At 42.8% G+C, this 15,144-nt stretch overlaps 1 protein-coding gene across 7 annotated transcripts in view; it reads right to left on the bottom strand.

Moving 5' to 3' along the window:
• Positions 1 to 10,855: 10,855 nt before the first annotated feature.
• Positions 10,856 to 15,144, bottom strand: part of LOC138259714 (leucine-rich repeat and fibronectin type III domain-containing protein 1-like protein) — a 3,031,897-nt gene continuing 3,027,608 nt past the window's right edge. For 5 of the 7 annotated variants that reach the window (XM_069207608.1, XM_069207606.1, XM_069207605.1 and 2 more), the window contains one exon: positions 10,856 to 11,976. In XM_069207608.1, coding sequence (XP_069063709.1) covers positions 11,457 to 11,976 — 520 coding nt within the window. In that variant the 3' untranslated portion in view covers positions 10,856 to 11,456. The remainder of the gene's footprint in view (positions 11,977 to 15,144) is intronic. The other 2 variants (XM_069207609.1, XM_069207604.1) reach the window with 2 other exon arrangements.

The following is a 15,144-nucleotide window of genomic DNA, read 5'->3' as shown; positions in this document are numbered from 1 at the left end:
GACGCACGATTCTCTCCTCGAGTTTAATTCATGTTGTTTATTGTATGCCACTATTCTAAGATATTTATTATGTAATATTCGAGTTGATAAGTTATGTGATTTGTTTCCTGAATCCATATTGTGTTATTCATGGTGCACAATCCTTTTATGGTATTTACTATATTTATATATATATATATCTGCAATATGAGCAATTTGTGTTGAAACATTTTAAGAGTACACAGAAGGCCAGAGTTTCTAGATGCAATATTGTATGGTCCTAGTATACATTCTCAAAACATGATTTATATGACTGGTTTAAAATGTAGTCAGAATGTTTTTCTGATTCTCATGTAAAGGAAAGTACTTGAATAAGAAAGTTTTCATTTAATTCATCTTGATTCCCCGACAGGTATCCAGCCATCTTGAAACTTAGTCATTTTAAACTTAACTCTTTGATTGTTCATGTTTTCATAGTGTCTAGGTTTAGAATCATAGTCTAGTATTGATTTCAGGAGATATAATTTTCATATTGTGTGTTCTAACATTTTTCTTACTACAGGTCTCCTTCCCAGCTGTTCCCTTCCTAATCCCCTCTTCCTCTCTTGAACTCTCTCAGTCTCTGTGATTTATCTATCAGAGTCTTGGAGCTGTTCAGTGGTGGACGTGTTGGGAACATGGACAGACCCCGAGGATCTGGTGACTCTGACAATTTAAGAGGTATAATGTACAATTTGCTGCTGATCACTGCATATTAATGTGTAAGGATAATTTTGGGATATCAATCAATCCATCAATCAGGAATTTGTAAAGTGCACTACTCCCTGAGAGGGTCTCAAGGCGCTGAGGAGGTGGAGAAGAAGATGGGGAGGTGCTGCTACTGCTCGAACTGCCAGGTCTTGAGAAGTTTCCTGAAGGTAAGGAGGTCTTTGGTCTGGTGCAGTTGAGTGGTAAGAGTGTTCTATGTTTTGGCAGCGAGGTGCGAGAATGATCTACCGGCAGTTGTAGTTCTGTGGACGCGTGGGACGGTTGCGAGGGCAAGGTCGGCGGAGCAGAGATGCCGAGTTGGGGTGTTGAGATATTCTGGTCCAGTGTTGTGCAGTGCTTTGTGAGCGTGGGTGAGGGTGAGGAGTTTGAAGGTGATTCTCTTGTTGACTGGGAGCCAGTGCAGGTTTCTCAGGTGGTCTGTGATGTGGCAGTGGCGGGGGATGTCCAGGATGAGGCATCCAGAGGCGTTCTGGATGTGTTGCTGCCTCTTCTGGAGTTTGGCCATTGTTCCTTCGTAGAGGGCATTGCCGTAGTCCAGTTTGCTGCTTACGAGGGCTTGAGTGGCTGTTCTTCTGGTTTAGGTGGGTATCCATTTGTAGACCTTTCGGAGCATGCAGAGGGTGTTGAAGCAGGAGAAAATGGCGTTGACTTGCTGGGTCATGGATAAAGAGGACTCCAAGATGAATGCTAGGTTGCGTACGTGGTTGGTGGGAGTCGGAGCAGCTCCGAATGTGGCAGGCTACAAGGAGTCATACCATGTAGAGGGGGGTGAAGCCGAAGATGAGTACTTACGTCTTGTTGGAATTGAGTTTGAGGCAGCTGCTCTTCATCCATTCGACGATGGGCTTCATTGCTTTGTGGAGATTGGTCTTGGCGGATTCCTTGGTGAGGGAGAGGATCAGCTGGGTGTTGTCGGCGTATGAGATGATGTTGAGGTTGTGGGATCAGGCAATTATAGCGAGCGGGGCCATGTAGACGTTGAAGAGGGTCTGGCTGAGGGCCGAACCCTGGGGTTCACCGCAGATGATTTTGGTGGCCTCCCAGCAGAATGGGGGGAGGCGGACTCTCTGGGTTCTGCTGGTGAGAAAGGAGGTGACCCAGTCCAGGGCTCTGTCGCGGATACCTGCATTGCTGAGGCGTGAGCGTATGGTGTAGTGGCAGACAGTGTCAAACGTGGCCGAGAGGTCCAGGAGGATGAGGGCCGTGGTTTCGCCATTGTCCAGTATGGTTCTGATGTCTTCGGTGGCAGAGATGAGGGCGGCCTTTGTACTGTGGTTGCTGTGGAATCCAGATTGGGAAGGGTCCAGGGAGCAGTTCTCCTTAAAGAAGCGGGTTAGTTGTCTGTTGACAGCCTCCTCGATGACTTTTGCTGGGAAGGGGAGCAGGGAGATAGGCTGGAGGTTCTTGAGGTCCTTTGGGTCCACCTTGGGTTTTTTGAGGAGGGTGTTGATCTCGGCGTGTTTCCAGCTCTCTGGGAAGGTGGCGGACTCAAAGGAGGTGTTGATGAGCTTCCGTAGTTGGAGTGCGATGACGGAGCTAGCTTTGTTGAGTATGTGGTGAGGGCAGAGATCAGATGGAGAGCCAGAGTGGATGGTGTTTATGATTTCGATGGTGTCGTTGTTGTTGACGGGGGTCGGTCCAGGAGAGCAGGAGGTTGGTCGGAGGTGAATCTGTGGTGTTGGTGGTTGCCGTTGGGGGGGTCTGGGTGCTGAAGCTGTCGTGGATGTCTGCAATCTTGAGGTGGAAGTAGGAGGCTAGGGAGTTGCAGAGGACTTGGGATGGCGGGATGTCATTGGCGTTGGAGCTGGGTTGGAGAGTTCCTTCAAGATGTTGAAGAGCTCCTTGTGGCTGTGTGCATTTTTGTTGATTCGGTCTTTGAAGACGGTTCTCTTGGCATCTCGGATGAGTTGGTGGTGTCTGCGGATGGTGTTTTTGAAGGCTGTATGGTTGTCCAGAGTCTGATCTTGGCACCACTTCCTTTCGAGTCTTCGGCAGGTTTGCTTAGATTCCTGGAGGTCGGCGGTAAACCAGAAGGCCTTTCTGTTGGTGCGTCTGTTGGAGGGATTCTTGATTGGGGCGAGAGTATTGGCACAGGTGTTGACCCATTGCCTGAAGTTGTGGGCAGCTGCATCAGTGTCGGTGGTGTCGATGCGTGGGTTCCGGGAGAAGTTTGCGATAAGTTGGCCTTCGGTGACCTTGTTCCTACTGCAGTGGGGGATCCATTGTGGGTGGGGGGGGGTGTTGTGGGTTTCTTGAAAGAGAAATGGATGCAGTGGTGATCTGTCCAGTGGAGTTCGGTGGTGTGGCTGAAGGAAATGTGATTGCTGGCAGTGAAAATAGGGTTGAGTGTGTGTCCTGCGGAGTGGGTCGGTGTTGGAGAGGTTGTCGAGCAGGGTGGCGGTGTTGTTGTCGTTGGTGTTCTCGAGGTGGAAGTTTAGTCCCTGAGGAATATGTAGTCAGTGGATACGAGAGCGTGCGTGCTGATGATGTCGGTGATGGAGCCGCTGAACTGCTGTTGCGAGCTGGGGGGCCTGTAGACGAGGGTCTCTCTTAGGGTGGTGTTTGGATCTGGAAGTGCAGGTGTTCAGCGGTGCTGAGGGTGTCTTCGGTGCTGGTCATGATCCTGAGGGTGTTCTTGTGGATGATGGCGATGCCTCCTCCCGGTTTGTTGGAGCGGTCCCTGCGGGTGATCTTGTAGCCATCCGGGATAGCTATGGTGATGTCAGGCGCTGAGGAGGGGTTCATCCAGGTCTCGGTCAGGAAGGCGACATCTGGGGAGGCTGAGTCAAGTCCATAGCTCTACTGCGTGCTTGTGGACAGAGTGGGTGTTGAGGAGGATACATCTGAGAGGGTTGGGTCCTGCCTTGGTGCGTGGGTTGTTGGCGTGGAGGCTGGTGAAGGTACAATTCCGGCAGGAGAAGCGTCCGCAGGTGGTCTGTGGGGAGGCTTGAAGGCAGGCAGGAGAGCGGCCGGTGGTGAGGGCACGGAGGGCGCGGACATAACTGTTATGAATGCAAGTACATACCTATATAATGGCAGACAGCCACCATAGTTCACTTACCTGTGTATGGAAAGCAATTTGCTGGTTGAGTTTTTTTCAATATGTGGGTTGTAAGCTGAGGAAAGCAGTATGCTGGTTGAGTTGTTTCCAATTCATAGGCTTTAAACTAAGGATTTTGCTTGATTGTGGGTTCTGTTGCTCATTGCATAAATACACAAAGACTCCTATGAAGACCAGGTGAACATTAACTAAAGAAAATGTTAAATCTAGAATTTCATGGTTAATGTGCATACAAATACAACCCACATGAGCATGCAACGGCAAAAGAAGTGAGCCCATTTTTTTAACCACTGTGTAATGTAGGCCTTTAGCCGGGAACAGTTAAATATGTTGATTTGCCAGAACAGCATGCAGTGACTTGATATGCCCAGATTTTGTGAAGCATGGCCCAAGATATCATGGCTCTCTTTTCCAGAAATGTGAAAAATGAATGAGCAAATGTAATCACCCCTGAGTAATATGGTTTAATTTTGTACTGTTGGTAATGAGGTGTGGGATATGACAAAAACCCTCAGGATGGTGTGCCTTGCATCATAGCAACCCTGTGGTCAGCTATCACAGATACATGTCCTTGCATCTAATGGTGACCTCTAGGTAGATACCACTACCAAATGTGGGTGTAATAGCAATGTGCAGGCCAATACTGCTAGAAGGCTGAATGATATCCACCTGAATCACTTCCATACCACAGCTGGTTTCTGTACGGAATATGGTGAGACTGCTATAAATTTGGACTGAGCATTGTGAGTGCATGTGCATCCTCACACCTGTGGGAGGGCAAAGTTTAAAAATGTCCTTTGGAGATTTTTTATGGGCAAAAAGCAAAACTGTTCTAAGTAAACACAAACGTAGTTTTAATACAAGGTATTGTTTTATTGATAGTATTTTCCATAACAAAAAACAAGTCAGACACATTAGAACACTCTCTTAAATAATGATTTAAGTTTTGTTTGCAGATACATGTTTCTAGGACAACTCTCTCAGTTGTCCCTAGAGCCTTAAAAAACAAGTGCCACTGGAATGGCTACAATCTCCCTTTAAGATTGGACTCTCTGTGGGCTGACAGTGTAGCAGCCAAGAGTTACCTCTTTTTGGAAATGCCCCCTGTACAGGGCCACCCCAAAACTTTTTACCTTCCTCCTGGATTTTTGCTTATGGGCCTTTGGAGTCTGTGTGATTTACTACTGCCAACCAGTGCTAAAGGGTGTGTGCTCACTCCCCTAAACATGGTTTGATTGGCATATGCCTGATTGGCATATCTAATTTACATGTAAGTCCCTTGTAGAGTGAAATACCATATACCTAGGTCTTGTAAATTACATGCTACCAGTGGACACTTATTGTGCCACCCACTTAACTAGCAATTTAAAACATGTCCCAGGCCTGCCACTGCAGCCTGAATGCATAGTCACACTGCCAGGTTGACTTGGGATTTAAAGACCACTTGCCAATCCTTAAACTCCCCTTTTATTACATATCTCACCCCTAACTTAGGCCCTAGATAGCCCATTGAGCAGGGTACTCTGTAATTAAAAGCTAGGACATGTACTTTTAAGCTTTACATGTTCAGGCACTGAAAAACTCCTGTATTGTTTTTTTTCACTAATGTGAGGTCTACCCCTCCAAAGGGATACAATTGAGGAATCCTTATTAGATATAAAAAGCTGTAATTCCTTAACTAGAGGTAGTAGATATCTCATATTTGGTATCTATGAACTTGCAATGATAAACCTCTTTAATGGTAAAGTTGAATTTATGATTACAAATAGTGTGAAATATGATTACAAAAAGTGTGAACGAAACCAGAACCAACAGCCTCAAAGAAATTTGTGATTCCAGTAGTACTGGATGCATTAAATTTCATCCCACGAGCTCACCAAAGTGTCTCCGAACGTTAGCACTTAAAAAGGACTGTATCTCTGCTGATGACCTTGCAACCTGAAGCACATAGGTCTTGCGTGCAGATGTGAGCGCCACATGTTTTTGAAACAATAAAGCCTTGAGTCTGCTCAGCTTGTCAAAATTCACATTTGAAGTAGCGATATGGGGCAAAATCTCAGCTACTTCCCTCTGTCGTGTAGGAGGAAAAAATACATTCCCGCAGCATGTAACAATCTTAGAGTAATTGTCAGGCTCATTTGTCTACAGGTGTTTGCTACGTTTACTACTAACCACCCAGACAACTCTTGTTTAATTGTTACTTTTAAATGAATCTATCTTTAAAAAGTATATTAAAAATAAATCTGTGTGCTTATGTCCATACTGTCATGTTACTAAATGCAGAGTTGAGTACCATCTTAGTTTAGGTCACTACGTTGTGAGGGCACTTTACTCACTGGTGGAAACAATGTGACTCTTGCATTCTTTCCTTACAATGAGTAAAAGGAAATAGAAAATTATTTTCTAGATTGCAAGACATGTGTTCTTGATCAGGAGTACAGTGCTATGCGTTTGGAATCCAGAGTTTGTACTCCTGATTAACTGAAAAAAATGCTTTATGCCTTCTCTGAGATATTAAGAACTCTTTCTTCCGTTAGTCAAAACATTGCAGAGGAAGATTTCAATATATATATAAGTTCATGTAGGTATGATAGGGGCACAGGCTGGTCAGACATTTCCAAAGACACAGAAGACAAGTCGAATACAGGTCAAATTTGGTTAAAACAACTTTCACTTGCAGAAATACACACATGAAAAAATCCTGCTTTGGATTCCATTAATTGATGATTTAAGATCATTATATGTTACTGAATACGGACAGCATTTCGATGCTATAAAGCTCCAATCTTTCAGTTGAGATGAAGGTTTGAAGTGTTGCATTGGATGAGAGATTAAATGAAGCATCCTACAATAAATGGAATGGTTTCCAACTGATCAGCTGTTTTCAAGAATCAGACTTTCTCTTGTGAGACTTACTTTAGCTTCCTCTTGAAGTTGCTTACTCGATTACAAAAAGAGCATTTGTGAAAAATAACCTGCTTGTTGTTGTCTAGCATTGAAAAAATGAATCTGAATTTGTACCTAAAAAGCATTACACTAAGTGTTAACAGAACTAAAAACCAAACACAAATACCAATTAAAAAAGTATACCAACATCAAACAAAATACAATTATGTTCATTTCAGAAGGGCTGGTGATTGGGATTCGTGTGCATATAAACTGTGAACTTCACACTTATATAGCACACTACTCACCCGTTAGGGTTCAAGGCACTGTACACATACCGCTATGGAACCCCTCCTGGCTTTTCCCTGTGAGGTGCCCACTCCTGGGCACCCCAAGGGTGAAGCCAGGCATCCAAGCACTGTTGGGGCCATTGTGGAGATTAAGCAAGCTATTGCCCAGAGTGGGACCCATTAATTAGATTAGGCACTGAGGCAAGAATTATCTCGTCCAAGGGAATTGAGCACAAGACCTGCCAAGGTGGGACTTGAACCCAATGGGCCAGATCTCTGCTTCAGGGTCTGCCACTCTAACCATTGTGCCACACTTCTCCACATATGGAGTGAGTGCCCAAATCTGGAATACAAGTAATGTGAAAATACATCATTTGCTAGTCACATAACTTCTGCCAGATGAAAGGCACAATTTAACAAGAGAAAGTACTGCACCTTCTGAGTATTGCAGCATGGACCAGTGGAAACATTGAGCATAACGAAATGAAATACCATTCTGAAAGGCGGAACTTGAAAGGGAGAGGTATTCCTGCCAATTATAAGTACCACACCTCCTGCTTCAGTATTAATAGGGTGCATTTATATCATGCCAAAATCTGTTGCCCTTAGAATGAGGTCCAATATTTAGAAAATATTTTACAAATTCCGCTTAAAATGGAGCAGATAGCGAAATATATCAAAAACACAGTATAACACAGAAAACAACTCCAGACTCAAATTGTAATTAAGGGGCTTACTTATGAAAGAGTTGCCTCACTCTTGCACAATGCAATGTGGTGCAAGAGCGACACAACTCTTAAGTTAGATTTGTCAATCCACGCAAGGCCATCTTGCTTGGTCTTGACTGGCTTCATAAATCTAGAGGAAGCAATGCTGCTACATAGCGTTACTCTGCCGTGGGAAGGCATCTCATGGGGCGGAGCATGGGTGTTTCCATGCATCCACCCTAGGATTCTGGTGCCTTTCCAAATTTACCATTACTGGTAGACCTGGGAATGCATCAAACTCCTATGCCTCCAGAGGTGAGGCCTAACGAGGAGAAATATCTTAATTTGTACAAGATACTTCCTCTTTCAAGCCTTAGAAAGAGGAATATGCTCAGAGCATTTTTTTGTGAAAGGAGGAACACCTGCTTACAACAGAGACACCCTTGCACCATGGTGCAAGGGAGCCTGCCTTGGCACTGGCAGCACATTTTGCGCCAGCGCAGGGAAAAGACAGGAATGCACAGTACAATGTTAAATTAAGTACAGCACAATTCCGCTGTTTCCCTATCACACAGAGCAAGAAGGTGACTTGCAATGCTGCACAACTTTTTAATAAGAAAGCCCCGTAATGTAGTATGTACTAAATGAAACAAGTTGGAAGGAATAAACCTTTTTTTTTACATTTTGATGTTATTGTTATTTAGTACAGAATTTGGGGCCAGATGTACAAAAATGTTTGCATGCCGCAAACAGCTAATTTAGCTGTTTGCGACATGCAAAAAGCACATCGCGATGCTGATTCCCATTTTGCGAGTCGGTAACCTGGTTACTGACTCGCAAAATGGGAATGCGAGTCGCAAATAGGAAGGGGTGTTCCCCTTCCTATTTGCGATTTGCATCGCAATGCAGAATTGCTTTGTGACAGCGAACGCGGTCGCAAAGCAATTCGCAGTTGCCACCAGTGTCACACTGGTGGTAACCCATTCGCAAAAGGGAAGGGGTCCCCATGGGACCCCTTCCCCTTTGTGAATGGCCCTGAAAACATTTTTTACTGCCTGCTCTGAAAAAATGAAACAAAAATGTTTCATTTTTTCATTTGTATTGCAACTCGTTTTCCTTTAAGGAAAACGGGCTGCAATACAAAAAAAAACTGCTTTATTTAAAAGCAGTCACAGACATGGTGGTCTGCTGTCTCCAGCAGGCCACCATCCCTGTGAGTGCTGCGAATCGTAAGGGGGTTGCAAATTGCGACCCACCTCATTAATATTAATGAGGTGGGTCTTTGGGACCCCTTGCGATTCACAGATGGTGTCAGGAACACCATCCTGCATCCGGGTTTGCGACTCGCAAATCGCGAGTTGCTCAGACTCGCAATTTGCGAGTCGCAAACTTGGAATTTCGTACATCTGGCCCTTGGTTTCTTCTAGATTAGATTATGTTCAAGACTTACATTTAGAGATTTCTTGAACATTTTTATTCTGTCCACCATCAGCAAAAATATCGACAGTGAGAAAAGCACTGGTTAGGCCAAATAACATTCATAGTCTGTGCTGGCTGAAATCGACAGTGGTCAACACCATTACACCTCAAGGGTAAGGTTTAAAACCAGTTGGCATGTTATCAATAAAGAACACAATCATTGAAGACCAGTTTTAGAGAATTGCAACAATGTAAACCTCTGATTTTTTGTAGATGTGGTCAATCCATTATCAACATAAGGCGGCTGTGAGACTTCCACTGACATATAACAAAATGGGCCTTCATGTGGAGGTCTGGTCTAATCTTGATTTAAGCATTAAAAGGAAAGTTGTACACGAACTGGGATAAGAATTGTGAAATAATATTGCACTAACTATGTGATTTTTGTCCACACAAGTTTTGCTTAGTAAAACCTGAGAAAAACGCAATATCATGAGTTTAGGAGATCTCAATGGGAGTAAACATACAGTTCTACCACTTACAGATTTTGGAATGATGTGAATACTGCAAAGTGTTTCAACTATACACCCCACCTTGGAACGACCACTCATCTTTTTCTTCATCTGCCCAACTGTTAAAGATTTAATCTATTCCTCTTCACTTTAGTACTGACCTCTGAATATTTAGGCGGGAAAAACCTTTTTCTTTGAGATGCATTATTAAATACTGACGATATAGAATCAACAGATCAAGAAATTCTTGACACTGCTTCTTTAAAATCACCTTTATTCTTGCATTCAGATGCTTGCCTTGTATGTTATCTTCCTCTATTTCTTGCTTATTGCTTTTTTAGATATGGCATTTGCAAAGAACTTCTGATTTTACTAAAATTAAATATGTAATATACTTATATAGTGGGGTTTATAGCAAGCACTCTTCATCCATTGGCCTCTTGTGTCATTTGAAAATATGTCCTTTGTGATACCAAAACCTAATCTTGCTTTTAACCAATGTTTATTTTTATGTTGGTAGATGCCCTGCAGATCCCCCAATAATAAAGTTTTAGAAAAACCATGGCAGAACAAAACAAGCAATGGCAAAACCAAAAGGCTGTCAGTCAGCACCAAACTTATTGACTTTTCCAATACCTGTTATTTTGTGTGTTTAATGATTACAACTGTTATATTTACCTACTCTTCTTTCTAACGGGCTCCTACATTGTCGAAATTTATGTGGGGTGTGTCACTCCAGTTTTTGCCTCCAAGTCAGAACAGAAACAGTGCAGGAATTTGTACACTCCAGATAAAATAGAACATTGTCTGTGGCAGTGCTCTCTATACACCCACAAAGGAATTTTCTAGACAATTTGCAATAATTTGGTGCCGCCAAAAGGGAGGGCAAGAATACTGCTGCCATGGTTGCTTGTCAGAGTACCATTAGCATAAATATTGAAAAACAGAAATATTGTGCCCATAATATTGTTTGCAAAGATATTGTTTCATTGTGTGTAGATTTTCTGCCCCTAAGTCCAAGGGGTGATATTTTTTGTGAACAAAATTTATGACATATTTCTTCTATAGTTATTTTTCTTTTGATATTCAAGTACATACCTGCTATCCTACCTCGTCTTTTAGAAGCATCAGCCAAGCCCCTGAGAGACATCCACCTAGAGCGAACAGTGAAAAGAAGGATGCAAAATAAACAGCAGAATCCCCCAAAAGAAGACCAGAAAACACACAGGCACCCAGAGTTTCTGCAGAATTGTTTTGTATTACCATCTTATTTCTCATGGACCAGCACACTGTGACAGCACATTCAGGGAGTTCTTGGACAGCTTGTCATGTCACGCCTTTAACACAATTGTAGTGGGTTGGACAGTTGTAGTGTTGTAATTGCCTTGATTCATACATTGTTCATTGTTGGTTGGTTGGACTTCTCTGAAGATGTGAAATGAAGCTACAAAAGCGAATCTAGTGTAAGATCCTTAGAGCAGCTCTGCTGACTGTTGGAGACAGTGGGGCATTAGTGCACATTGCCAAATACAAACCAAGTCAGGGCCAATAAGAGTGACCAGATGGGCCTCAGCGACATGTGCTATAAAAAGAAACAGTAGAAAAAGGGTCTCTGTAAATCACACACTTCATATTTAATATATTGAAACAAAAATATTTAAGAATGCAGGAACTGTTTTACAGATTAAAAAAATATTTCTTTAAACCATCTGAATCTTAAAAATAGACAATAGAAGTGAAGCTTAAAAGACAACCACTTGCATCAGAATGTTTGTTGTGTCTTTTTAATACCACCTTGGCGTTGGTGTGGTGTGAATATTGTCTTGTCATAGTGCTATTGGGATAATGTATCGTTTGATAAAAAGGTTGTGTCACAGAGAGTCAGTTTCTCGCATTCCTGGGTTAGGTCCACAGTGGTTTTGCCTCGGCCAGAAGTCCCTGAGCTCTCCTGAAACACACTCCCTCGCCTTTCACTGGCTTTGGAGCTGGAGTGGTCCATGGTCCCACTCTGGCTTCCGTTGGTTTGCGAGCAGACATTACTGACTTTTGTGGCTTGGTTTTTATAGTGGTTGTTGTAGACTTTGTACTTCATAAGGAGGATGAAGATGAAGACGAGGACTGAGGCCACAATGATGCCACCAATGATGATGATCATCGTCCCGCCTAGGAACTGGGCATGAAGGGAGCGACACTGCTTGTATTCCTGCTCCGTGGTGAACTGAACACATCCGATGACCCGGGTGGCGGTCAACAACGTGATACCGTCGTCATATACGGCCAGAACACACAAGTCGTACTCGCGTGAGGCCACCAGATCAGAGAGGAAAAACGACTTGCTAGAAGATGGAATCATCCTGCAAGGAAAAAATTTATAGTTACTAATGTAATTTAGTTAAAAGCCAACAAGACATGAGGGATTAATTCTATGGGTTTGGTAGCAAAATTTCGTTAGTATATTATCTGACAAACATAAATATTGTGTCCTAAATATCATTCACAATAATATCACCCCATTGGACTTTATAATATAAAATCTACACTCAATTGGACGATATTTTGTAAACAATTTTTAGGATATAATATTTATGTAAGACAATATTTATTTTTACAACATGCTGACCTACAATCATTCTACATATATTTACATTATCTGATTTAAATGCAATACACACTGTGATTGGTTTTGGGACGTAGGATTTCCTTAAGAAGGATAGCTGCCATTGGAAGGTGAACTAGAGTGAATGGCCATGGCAAATCTCTATTACTACGAGTGAAAGCGTTCATCTCAGTAGTTAAACTATTTCTTTCAAAATCATTAATGACTTATTAGCTCACAACCAATGTTGAACCTTGGCTGACTGAGAATCTCCCTCCATTCTTATTTATTAGCAGCTAATCGGCATACAGATATACTACAATTCTCAAATAATCACAAAATGGTTACCTTGAAAAAGCAAAACTTGAGGCCTAAGGTATTTTAAGGTACCTTAACCATTAGCCAAAATCTGTCTCAGGGAATTGGTCTTCCAAATGTAAAAACTCCATATACTAAGAAAACAAGTTGCAAATGGTGGTCGCAAATTGAGCACTCACATTTAGTGCCATATGTACGAACACTTTTTCCCATAGACACAGAATGGGTAAAACCCTTTGCTACATCTGGCCCTGTCTCTGCTTTTGTGATGCAACTATGTACTAACTGGGTGCATTGCAAAAAATCGCCAGTAAAAAAACGGTTCCAGAATGACCCACTAACTGACTATTAATAAGCCAACTCACTATTTGCTGCCCTCTGACATTTGCTACAAACTCAGGGATGATAGCCTGCCAGGGACAGTAGATCATCATCAATTTGTTTGTATTCCCAAAATGAATAACTTTCTAATTTGGGAATACATCGATCTAGATCAGTACCTGCTCTTCCTGAGGTTACTCTACGGGAGTCACAGAGGACACCATGTCCAGTGGGACACTTTCCCTTTTACGAACCAGTTATTACCTCCGTTGTAGTTTCTACAACAATTTAATCATTTGCGACTGCAACTGCAGTTATACACCATTGATACATGCCAATATGACTCGCAATTAGGAAGGGACCCTCTTACTCTTCCCTCCTACTTGTGTTTCATTTTGAAGACTGAAACTAATTTTGGGAGCCGGAAAGCTTTTCAATCCCAAAAAGGGCTCAGTAAACAGAAAAAAGCCTTTTTCACGCTTTGCAATTTTACCAGTTTTTGTACGAGGTTTGCGATCGCCAAATTGCTTTCTGCTTTTGGCCTCAAATCTTGTATGCATTTGCAGATTTTGGGATGTGAAAACATTCCTTCTTCCACTCAGATAGACAAAAGCCTACCACAGACTAGTAAAAAAGGCAACACATTTTTCCTTTCAACAGAATAATACAATTGTTATAAAGAGACATTAGCATCATATTTCGGATACCTGGATGAACTGTTGTATCCAGCCTCATGTGTGAAGCGAACTAAAGGCCTCAAAGTGCTCCCAGAGCGACTATTTACAAATACACAATATTAATTACTCCCTCTCCTCGTGCCTCTGGCTTTTTAATAATGAATGTGAAATACATTAGCTAAGTAGACAAAGAATCCAATAAAACAATGGGCAAAGATTTCAGAATCGATACAAACATGGCAAAACTTGGCGTTTGTTGAGTTTTGTGACTGATCTGCATCCGAAATTAAGTGGGAAAAGATCAAAGTGCTACCTTTATCAATAATTTGCAAAAGTGCGCAGATGTTACAAACACCTAATAAACGGAATTATCTGAGAGTTACTTGCTCGGATGAAAAATACACAGATGACCAGTATTGGGTCCCAAACAAGAACAAGCATTGGCAATGCCAAGAGGTCTGGCTTTAAAGGAATGTTGTATGGTAATGAGAAGAATTGCAAGTAACTAGTATGGGAATAGATATGCATAAGTAAAGAACTGCATAATGTTATTGGTGTGGGTTAAAAGGTCAAGTGAGATCTAGAACTCCATGTGGGTTAATGGCTGCCCTCTCCCATCTGTGCTGCTGCCAGACAAAAACAACATAAATTATCTAGCTATCAAAAGCACTTAAATAGCCGTACAAAGTGATGTGTGTGCCCCTGAACGTTCAAGGGTAGGTAGCTGGACAAATAAACAAAATGATCACAGCTGTCTGGATGGCAAGCACTTTTTTGTGTAATCGCCGAGGGGCATATTTATCCTCTGTTTGCACCGAAATAGCGGATTTTTTTTTTACTCTAATTCCGTGCAAAACTAACTCCATATTTATACTTTGGCGCTAGACCCGTCTAACTCCAAATTTATGGAGTTAAAGTCATTTTTGGGACGTGGAAACCTGCCTTGCCATAATGAGATGCAAGGTAGGCGTTCCTCTGCAACAAATGACTCTATGGCCTTAACACCATATTTATACTCCTGTGCAAAAATGGTGCACGGGAGGGAGGAGGGGTCAAAAAATGGTGCAAAGCTTCCTGTGCCCAATTTTTTAACACCTGGGTCAGGGCAGGCGTTAGGGGTCCTGTGGGCCTATTTTCATGGTGGAACATCATGGCATAGGCCCACCGGTGCCCTCCCCAGGCCCCATGGACACCCCCACCCACACCGAGGGACAGCGGAGGATCTGGGTAAGTACAGGTAAGTATTTTATTTAATTTTTCAAAGTGCCATAGGGGGCCTTGAAATTGGCCCCCATACATGGCACAGGGTGAAATGACCATGCTCAGTAGACCCTGGTCCTCTGTGCTGGCCATTGGGGTGGTGGGCATGACTCTTGTCTTTTCTAAGACAGGAGTCATGTGGTATGGATGGTTTTGCGTAAGAAAATGACTTTAGGCAGGTTAGAGTCATTTGTTTGACTCTATCCTGCCTAACGTCATTTTTTGGTGCAAAACCCCCTTCTTTCATACCGCCAGCCCCACCTGACGTCATTTTTTTCACACTAGCCTACCCTTTGCACCGGCTTGCACCATTCCATAAATATGGTGCCTGGCTGGTGCACAGAAATGGT

Source organism: Pleurodeles waltl, chromosome 9 (genome assembly GCF_031143425.1).
Source record: "Pleurodeles waltl isolate 20211129_DDA chromosome 9, aPleWal1.hap1.20221129, whole genome shotgun sequence".
Taxonomy (NCBI): domain Eukaryota; kingdom Metazoa; phylum Chordata; class Amphibia; order Caudata; family Salamandridae; genus Pleurodeles; species Pleurodeles waltl.
This window is presented reverse-complemented; position numbering and strand designations above follow the sequence as displayed.